The sequence below is a fragment of the Zerene cesonia genome, unplaced genomic scaffold (assembly GCF_012273895.1).
Source record: "Zerene cesonia ecotype Mississippi unplaced genomic scaffold, Zerene_cesonia_1.1 Zces_u003, whole genome shotgun sequence".
In the NCBI taxonomy this organism is placed as follows: Eukaryota; Metazoa; Arthropoda; class Insecta; order Lepidoptera; family Pieridae; genus Zerene; species Zerene cesonia.
In genome coordinates this window covers 1,695,430-1,706,335 of record NW_024045133.1, presented here as the reverse complement: position 1 = coordinate 1,706,335, position 10,906 = coordinate 1,695,430, and the positions used below count along the sequence as shown (strand labels likewise).

General features: G+C 40.0%; 1 protein-coding gene across 1 annotated transcript in view; it reads left to right on the top strand.

Annotated features, from left to right (window-relative positions):
• The window catches only part of LOC119838460 (la-related protein 1), an 83,029-nt gene that overhangs the window by 61,972 nt on the left and 10,151 nt on the right, over positions 1-10,906 (top strand). Inside the window, exons 9-18 of the mRNA XM_038364407.1 lie at positions 3-72; positions 1,516-1,824; positions 2,206-2,480; positions 2,731-2,838; positions 3,667-3,764; positions 5,366-5,457; positions 7,452-7,594; positions 8,835-8,988; positions 10,030-10,086; positions 10,729-10,860. Coding sequence (XP_038220335.1) covers positions 3-72; positions 1,516-1,824; positions 2,206-2,480; positions 2,731-2,838; positions 3,667-3,764; positions 5,366-5,457; positions 7,452-7,594; positions 8,835-8,988; positions 10,030-10,086; positions 10,729-10,860 — 1,438 coding nt within the window. The remainder of the gene's footprint in view (positions 1-2; positions 73-1,515; positions 1,825-2,205; positions 2,481-2,730; positions 2,839-3,666; positions 3,765-5,365; positions 5,458-7,451; positions 7,595-8,834; positions 8,989-10,029; positions 10,087-10,728; positions 10,861-10,906) is intronic.

The following is a 10,906-nucleotide window of genomic DNA, read 5'->3' as shown; positions in this document are numbered from 1 at the left end:
ACCGCCGACGTGCAGCTCGTGCTCGACGCCATCCGCGACTCCGACAAGCTGCAGCTGCTGCAGGGCTTCAAGGTGAGCTACTAGACCAGAGGTGGTCTAGATGCTACATGTGTAACACGACTACTAGACCAGAGGTGGCCAAGATGCTAAATGGTTGCACACTTAGGTTACCCAGGAGGCATGAAATGAAATGAAATGAAAATTCTTTATTGCGTAAAAAATTCAAAAATAAGCAGTCGTACAAAAAAACTTAAATTGAATTCGCAAAGGGCGGCCTTATCGCTAGGTAGCGATCTCTACCAGGCAACCCTAACAACAAAGGAAAATAAAAATAAAAATGGGTAAGCAAAAATAAGGCAATAATGAAACGCGGATAAAAACAATAATAAAATAAAATACTTAATAATAATAATAACATATACATATTAACAAATACAAACATATATAAATAGATAAAAATAACTAAATAGACTTTCATACATATATATACTTACACTAGCTGCGCCCCGCGGTTTCACCCGCGTAAGTCCGTATCCCGTAGGAATATCGGGATAAAAAATAGATGTTGGCCGATTCTCAGACCTACCCAATATGCTTACCAAATTTCAGAGGAATCGGTCAAGCCGTTTCGGAGGAGTATGGCAACGAAAACTGTGACACGAGAATTTTATATATATAGATAGTAGGATAATATTATAGTTGCAGTACGCAATAATTACGAGTGAGATAAATAATGATTTCTTAATAAATTTTTGAAAACGTTTAAATTTTGCGCTCGTCTTACATTGTGGGGAGAGAGTTCCACAACTGAACCGCACGAACAGCAAAAGAATTGTGGTAGAATTTTGATTTATGGGCCGGAATCAGTAGTAAAAGATTAGTCGAGGAGCGTAGGCAAGTGGAGTTCATAAATTTAAATTTCTCTCGAAGATAGCTTGGAGCTTTTGGATCAAACAAAACGCAGTACAGAAGATGAAGAATATGGGAATTAGGCATTTGGGTAGTCGGCTACATTTTTTTGTTTTTTTTTTTGTTATTAGTAGGCAAACCAAACAAAAAGTAAATAATAATTTTCCAAATTATCTCAATTGGCCAAGTTTTTCGATGATATATGATATATATATATATATTTGATGATATATATATTTCGTTTTGACTCTAATTTGACGAATCAGAAAACGTTTTATTGTCACTGCTGACGGAGAAATAGTTTAGTCATTGGAGATAGCGACGTACGTTGAAAAGTGGCATTAAACATTTGATAAAACGCACTTAAAAGAAAAATGTATGATGCTAACGATAGATATCCAGACTCAATGGCATAGGCTATCCATCGATTGGATATTGAAATATGAGTAAATGGAAACGGATGCATTTATCTAACCAGTAACAAAAACTGTAGACAGATTATGTCCTAAAACGATAGTTAATGTTTTAAAAAAGCAATCTCTCAGCCAGAATTTGCACAATCTCAAAACTGTCAACTTAAATATTAAACTATAATCAATCCCACAGGTGAGGACAGCGTTCGAGCCGACAAAATGGCCGATACTTGACATAACGCCGAGCAGCAGTGCCGACGAGGAGCGGCCGGAACGAGCGCACCCACACGAGGGGGACAAGCGGAGGGAACCAGAGCAGGAGGGGGACAAGCGCGGGGAACCGGCGCAGGAGGGGGAGAAGAGGGGAGAAGTGGAACAAGAGGCGGAGAAGCGGGGGGAACAGTCACAAGAGCAGAAAACGGGGGAGCATGTGAAAGAGGGAGAAGGGGAGACAGCGACGCAGGTGGACAACGGGGAGAAGAGCATAGAGCAGGATGTTGAGGTTAGTTGGAGGGGCAAATGGTGTGGTTTTGTGAAATTTGTTTTTATATTGCCACATTTAATATTATAAAGAATAAGAATGGAGAATTAAGGAGTGGGTTTTTTGGGTAAGTCCAATGTTGGAATGATGAATGAAAATAATAGAAGATATGTTAAGATATAACTTGGGTTTTAATATTCTGTTGGATTAATCATTTTTGTTTAGAATACAGATGTCACTTTTGGTGACATGTCAGAACTATCGCTTCCTATAAAGTGTCCAATCATTTTGAACGTGGCGCATTCGTACTTATTGGACCCAACTACTCTCGTGGAGGATGTGGTCATACATCTGCAAATTTTTGAATAATTCCATTTTAAGTCTCTAATGTATTGATTGCAGAAGCAAACAGAACAGAAAACTGCACTGCAACCAACCGAAGAAGCGCCGCAAGCGATGCCTGAACGTGCCGCCGCACCGACCGATGACGTCACACGCGCACCAACCGGTGACGTCACACACGCACCAGCCAGTGACGTCACACAGGTGAACACCGGCGAGGCAAGTGGCGAGGAGAAGGCGGCGGCGGCGAGCGAAGCGAAGGACGACAAGTCGGCCGAGTCCAACGACGATCCCCCGCTGCAGTCCGACGGGTCGGACAAGCCGGGCGAGAAACGGTGAGTTGGTTGGTTGGTGAGTGGGCGAGTTGGTATGTTGGTGTGCGAGTGGATGACTGAATGAGTTGGTTGACGATAAATTAGTCAATATTTAATATAATGTGTATGATTACAGAATGTACCACAATGATAAAATGCTCTTTGAAAAAGCGATGTAATTACCGATATATTACGAAAGTAAACCTTCAAATAAATGAATTATGTTTATATCAAATATCAAACCAATGAATAATTGTTATATATATTCCAGACGCAAGAAGCAAATGGTGGGCATATTCCCGCTGGCCACAATGGGCGGGCCCCTCGTGGCGCCCGTGTCCAGCCTGCTGCGGTGTGTCCCGCCGCCGCCGCTGCCCAGGTAATGTGACCTTTCAATTATTATTTTTTTTTTATGTCACAGCGGGCAACTGAGCTGGTGGTTCGGCTGATGGTGAGCGATCACCGCCGCCCGTGAACAGAGCAGAGGTAGCGCCTCTGCGAATGTGCTTCTTAAAAGCGTTTAAGTGGTAAGGGATAAGAGTAGGACTAACAGTTGGATAGAAGGAATGGGCTGAGATGTGTGAGGAAAAGAAAAGGAGCCTTCGGCTCCCCCCCTCAACGTACGAAACACAGTAGCATGCTATTATATAACGCCAATCTTATGTGGGAGTGTGGTACTTTCCCGGTGCGAGCTGACACAATTCGTACCGAAGCGTGCTGGACTCTCAGATTAATAAATAAAAGACGCTTTTATTAGCTTCATCTGTGTGTTTGTATGTATCCGAAACCTCTTGACTTGATTTTGAGCCACTTTAAACCACTTTAATTCGATCTTTGTACACTTATCAATTCTTAAAAAAAAAGAAAAGTTCTTTCAGTGTCAGATAGCGCATTTATTGAGGAATATATAGGCTACTAGCATACCCGTCCACGCGTTGCTGTGCCTGGGTAATAATTAAAAATATTAACATTATTAATTGTTGGGATAATTAATCGAAATAAAAACTATCCTATAACTTAAGTTGGACCAAATTACACGTAACATGCCTAAATTTTATCAAAATCGGTCGAGTTGGTGAAGAGTTCATTGGGAACATACATCATTACACTGGAATTTTATATATTAAGATAGTATGGTGAAGAGCGAGTGGCTATATATATATATATATATATATATATATAAATATGCGTGTCCGTTCGTCCGCAGGATGTTCCGCAGCGGGCGCGGCGCCGGCGCCACGTCCCCCGCGCGGGACAACCTCAACCCGGACGTGCCCGAGTTCGTGCCGCAGGCGGTCAGACAGCGTGAGTGTTTGTTTGTTTATCTGTCTGTTTGTTTGTGTCATTTTATGGAATATAACATGTATTTTTCAATTATTTGTGTACAAGACTTTCGCAATAATACCTAACACTTATACAAATTATCTCGCATGTAATAAAACATCTAAAATAAATGTTATGATAAACACACATAGTGTTTATCATAACATTTTTTTATTTTCCCTTAATACTTGACAAACCTTGTATAATTTTATGCTTATACTAGCTGCGCGCCACGGTTTCACCCGTGTAAGTCCGTATCCCTTAGGAATATCGAGATAAAAAGTTGCCTATATGTTATTCCGGTTGTCCAGCTGTCTACGTACAAAATTTCATTGCAATCGGTTAAGAAGTTTTGCGTGAAAGAGCAACAAACACACGCACACCCTTACAAAATTTCGCATTTATAATATTAGCAGGATTAGTAGGATTAGTGGGATAGTGGGATAGGAAGTAGGATTGTGCGATAATCAAAAAATATGTCACGATCCGGTAGCAGCATTATTAAAGAATTAAAAATAGCACACATCCTAGATAATGGAACCTGGTTGACTGAGTTCGTTTTAAAAACCGGGAGACAAAATAGATCTTTTATTTGTTTTCAGGAAAAGCCATATGGGATACGAAAAGCAAAGTATTTGTTATCGTTATCATTATCATTCGCAGCGCTGTCATCAGCAGCAGAAATTAAAAACTTTTTAACGGATTTTAAACGCGATTTATTTATTCATTATATTATTAACCCGACGTTTCGAACACTTCACAGCGAGCGTGGTCACGGGGAGACTGTACTGGATGTATGATATATTGAGTCGCTCAAAAGAGTTCCCGCAATTTAGGCCTGAAATTTCTGTACGATAGATTTTTTGGGTTACGCATTGCAGGTATATTGAAATGTCTCTTCGTTGCGAGAAGCTCTGTTCCAGTGGCAGATCTTCGACAATGACGATATACATTATTTAATTTTTAGCGATATAGCATTGAAATCATATCCTTCCTACATCCTACTTCCTACTAATATTATAAATGCGAAAATTTGTAAGGATGTGTGTGTGTGTGTGTGTGTGTGTTTGTTGCACTTTCACGCAAAATCTCTCAACCGATTGCAATGAAATTTGGTACCTAGATAGCTGGATAAGTGTACCTAAGTGTACACATAGGCAACTTTTTATCCCGATATTCCTACGGGGTACGGAATTACGCGTGTGAAACCGCGGGGTGCAGCTAGTGCTTTATAAATTTGAAAAAATTCGATCGCGAGGCGGGATACGAACCCGCGTCTTTTTGCCATACCGTTGCAACGTCTAGCCTCTCGGATCGAATATAATCCTATGCCTGTTTATTAATCTATGACAGGTTATGTATGCAGTTACATTTTTTTTTTTTTTTTTTTTTATAAACTGTAATACTATATTATGTTCGGCTGGTACATAGCCAAACGCCTTCGCTCAAAGCAACTGTATATACATGAATTTTAAGCTGTATTATCTGTTGATTGTTTTCTATTTTTAGTGCAGTTTATTTTTGTGAGTAGTTGATAGATGTTTTTTTTTCTAATTAAACTAATAATATACGTTTTATTACAGAGGACCCGCTGGCCGATAAATCGGGACCAACAGTGGGACAGACATCCAACAGTCCCACTTCGGAGCGCAGCGATCCGGACGTGTGGACGGAGGTATGCAAATGCGAATAAATTTAATTATTTTATATCCATTGGCGACGGTTGCGTTGGTGGTGAGTGAATTTGATAAAATCTACAATGAGACATTCATACAAAAGTCTTTATGAATTATAGATATATTCATAGTAAGATGGATAGAGAGATAGATAGATTGATTTGTAGCTAGATATGTAGACAGATATCTATCTATGTAGATAGGTGAATAGATAGATAGATATATAGATAGATAGGTAGATGTAAGCCATGATATATCTCATTTGAACAGAAATAAAATGAATTTATGTATTTATTTCATTTATATGTACAAAAAATACTGTATAGTTTATCGAGCGGTCTTAACACCCAATAGTTGTCGCTTCCAGACAACCGAAAACTTTTATTGAACACAAAATGTAGATATTTATGCATAGTTAAAAGAGTTGCTATCTCTGCTAGCCTATTCGTTCTCCTAATGTTAGATAGACAACATGGATAGTAGAATCTATTATATAATATATAATTATGTCAAATTATGTCACCGTAAGATTGTAAACATCATCAAATCAATTTATAATCACGAAAACATAGTTGTTTACATTCGACAACTAACGAAATAAGAAACAAATATGGCGTGTGGCCGGGGTGGCGGGGGCGCATACCGTGCAACCAATCAGAGCGCGAGTTGCATTCCGTCCTACGCCGGTTCACAATTTGACCGCTTCCCATCGATAGATTACAATATAGCGAAGAATAATGAGTCAATATGCAATCATAGTGATACGGTTCACAATCTATCGATAGTTTACAATCTCGCTAGATAGATAACGGTGACATATATATATATGTACAAGATTTAAAATTATTTACCGAAACAATAGAAAAATTGGATAATGACAAAACATGTATTTTACTAAGATAATATATATAAGAAACTAGCAAACGCGGCGAACTCCGTTTCGCCACCAGATGGCTTCGTTTTTCCCGCTTTTCTGTTAAAATTTTTCCTGAATTTTCTTTGCTATAAACCTCACGGAGCCCGAGACCTTTCCAACGAATGCAAAACCGTGGAAATCAGTTCGTGCTATCTGGAGTTATAGCGTCAGGAAGGAAAACCCGACTCATTTTTATATAGTAGATTGTTAACAGATCGACCTATATTGTTCTTGGAATAAATAAATAAATTTCATATTGTTTTTTTTTTATTATCTATTATATTTCGGGTTTTAACCGGTTAATCTTCTGTTACGGGCATAAGCCAATGAATGAGATTTAATCACTTTAAGTTAAGTATTTATGTTATCCAGAGATTGTCTACGATTTAAGTGCTGTTTGCTTTTATAATGGTCCATATCCTTTTCCTTACCCCTCCCGAACCTGTCCCCGTATTCCTCTCGGCATTCCCTTTCCAATTTAGAGTCGGCAATCCATTTGTGGAGGCGTTAGGTCTGCAATTAAACTTACGCGTCTTCTAATTTTACGGGCGGTGGCAGCGCTTACCATCAGGTGACCCGCCAGCTCCATTGCCAACGGTAATACAAAAAAAAATGCTCGTATGTATGATGGTAAATTTAGGACTTCTAAGGAACGGTGTGATAGCTTAAGAGTGACTCCGTTTAATGAAATCATTTTTGGAACTATATTACTATATAAATTTTTTTGTATGTGGTAATCGAGGGGAAGTACCACACCCCACAAAAACCGTTTTGAAATGGTATATGGCTCCTGTGTTTCGTTCGCCGAGTGGGGGAGTTGGAAACCCATATCCTTTTGCTTGCCCCTCTCAGTCCTTTCCTTAATGTTCATGGGCGGTGATAGCGCTACCATCAGGCGACCCACCAGCACCAATGCCAATATTATCGAAACCTGATGTCAGATGATGGATGATGATGGGGTACAGTAACCGGAAGTAAGATGATGATGATGAGTTATAGTAACCGGATGTAAAATGATGATGATGTTGATGATGATGGGATATAGTTACCGGATGTAAGATGATGATGATACGGCAGGTAAAGCGACGCGCGAAGGGCGGGTCGCGCGAGCGCGGGGCCGCGCGCGCCGAGCCGGAGGAGCCGCGCGAGGAGCTGCACTTCCAGCTGGATGAGGAGCTGGACCTGCCACCGCCGCGACACAACACCTTCACCGATGCCTGGTGAGTGACGGCCGGGCAGACAGACACACGTGCACACGTGCAGACGTGCAGACAGATGGGCAAACAGACAGTAGACTTATAGACAGGTGAATGGACGGACAGACAGACAGACGGATATACAGACAGACAGACATGTAGACGGGGATGGACAGACAGATAGATAGACAGATACGTGCACTACTGCCTACCCAGGTACGCACACATTTGCAAAGAGCTTATACAAACAGACAAACACCGACACATGCACCCGTGGTGAGACACGTGGAGTAGTGAAAAACACGTGGTGAATTTACACACAGACGCACACGTAGGGAGAGCGCACACACTGAGAAAATATCAGACAGACACGCTTATATTGCGTGGTCGATATACACACATACTCAATGTAATATCAATTGTAGTACTACATTCATTTATACCTACTAGTATACACCGGCAAATGTACATATACGTGCAAACACACACACACACACACACACACACACACACATATAACAATCATGACAATAACACGCGCGCGTTAAACCGCATAAAAATTTGCACCAAATGTCCACTGTAGGCGATTCTCATGTCGTTTAGAGTTACTGCGAATCGGGTGCTACAATAACGGAATTGTCAAGGCGTTCCAGGTGCACTTCATGTAGTGTACATGGGTGCAATGATGAGACGACAAGAAATCAATACAATTTCACACTTTTTATATCGAATTTCAGTTTCATCACATTCAAATGCTTTGTAAATTTAAAAAAGAAGATGTTTTGTTTGGTTTCTTGCGCTATTATGTTATGATTATGTATGAATTTAATTCTTCACGAATTTATTGTAAATAATGTTAAAATTATATCGTATATGATATGTTTGGTTGGTTTGTTTTCATTAGTAAGTTAACTTTATTTTCTTCTAATTTTTTTTGTGAGAATAAATCCTAATTAGTCCTTAGATTTTCAACTATCAAATGTTTCGATTTGATTTATATATTTATACGAATATATAATTGATACATACATTTTGTTTAAATTGACCAAATGTGTTATAGTGTGATAATCGTATTATTGGGGGCCATGTCCATAATTTAAGCATTTTTATGGGGCACGGAGGCTGGCATTGGCATCTGTACCACAGCTAATAAGCTTTTATGGGTGTCATCGTTAATTTAAGTTTAGGCACTAACGTATTTTTAATTTTGGATTTATGATTTTTTTTCTTTTGTTAATTGAATCCATGCATACCTCACGTGCAGGTCGGACGAGGAGTCGGACGTGGAGTTCACGGACGGCGACATCGGGCGGCTGCTGATCGTGACGCAGACAGCGGCGCGCGCGCCGAAGCACGACGGGCACGACCGCCAGGGCGACTGGGCGACGCGCACCAAGATCACGCAGGACTTGGAGCAGGTCAGCTGCGTCAGCTGAGTAGCTCGCACACTTCAGTGGTGCTGGTGAAGTCGACGAGTCGCGGGGTTCGAGACCGGGCGAGCGTGCAGGATTGCAAATGAATTGATTTTTTTCAATTTATCTGCACATGTCGATAACATCACCACTGTTCGAAACGGTGAAGGAGAACATCGTGAGGAAACCGGCATGTCAGAGGGTCAAAAGTTCGACGACATGTGACATCCGCCAATGCGCACATGACTAGAGTGCTGTATTAAGGCCTGAACCCTCATAGGAAGCCTGTGTCCCAGCAGTGGGAACATATATGGGCTGATGATGATGATGAACTAAATGACGAAAAAAAAAACAAAATTAAGAAAAAAAAAAACGTTTTAATTATAAAGTCAAGTTAACTTCCTCACTTGTTCCTAGTTTTAATCCTGGCGATACCAAACAGGATGATAAGATAGACTCAGGAAACTATTGTATCGTCACCAATCCTTGATAAGTGTACAGAGTTTGAATTAAAACTGTCCGTTTGTCAAGTGGGTCATAATCGAGTCAAAGGGAGTTGGCTATACAAATATACAAGTAAAGCTAATAAAAGCGTGTTAGAAACAAATAATTAAGGAGCGAAAGAGGGGGAAAGGATTAGTTAATGAAGAAAAAGGACATAATTGGTACAACATAGTCCTATATGGCCCATCTGATATGTTATCTCGTAGATTTTAATATAATAATTATTTAAAGAGCCTTATAATTATTTAACTTGAGTGGTGCAACGCAATCTATACTACTATAATAAAGCTGAAGAGTTTGTTTGTTCTTTTGTTTGCACGCATTAATCTCAAGAACTACTGGTTAAACTTACTGGTACCGATTTGAAAAATTCTTTCAGCGTTCCCCCATTTATTGCGGAAGGCTATAGGCTATTTATGCACCACGGGCGAAGCCGGGGCGGACCGCTAGTGTATGATATTTCCTTATAAATACAGTTTATCAAAATCTCGGATGTTTTCCCCATTACTCATATGTTAAAAAAACTCTTCAATTCGCTTACAGGTGATCACAGATGGACTCAGACGCTATGAAGAAGATTTATGGAACGAATATTCGACGGTATGTATTCCCTAAAATAAATATTTCATATTCGAGTCTAGAATAGTCCTTACCTGGATAACACGCGAGTGACGCTGCGGGTTACAGCTAGTAAGATATATTACTTTATTTATATTTTAAATGCGAACGTGTGTTTGTTTGTCTTATTGTTTTTTCTTAGTTTCATGTCTCAATGGAGTGATTTTAAAAAAGGGAGATAGGTTTTCAATTAGACTTTATTATTTTTTGTGTTAGTTACCCCATAACTTTTTACTGGGTGAACCGATTGTGATGATTCTATTTATGTATGATATCTGATGCCTCCCATTAGGACTCATTTAAAATATGGTCTATTTCTGACAATTTGAATTATTTACTGTGTTGTTTCTTTATACATTTCATTTATTTAAAGTACTTTAGAGATTAATTTGCTTCCTTTCTCCTTATATGTACGCGTAGACTCGTTTAAATTTGGTTTATATTTATCATTTTGGATTAGTTATTGTGAATTTATCCATTAATGTTTTATTAATTTAGTGTGATTTAGAAATTAACGTACTATCTTTATGTACGCTATCGTATGCGTAGGTACATACGTGTGCATGTATGTATGTATGTATGTAAGTAATATGTAGTAATGTCTGTGTGTGTCTGCGCTTGCAGTGCCCGGGCGGCGGCAGCAGCCAGTACCGCACGGTGTCGCTGATCTCGCGCGAGCAGTTCGAGGCGAGCGTGCCGAGCGAGCGGCACCGCAACCCGTGCGAGCCGCCGCCGCCGCCGCCGCACTCCGCCCAGGTGCGCACCCGCTGTCCCATACCCTCACACCGGTCCCATCCCACTG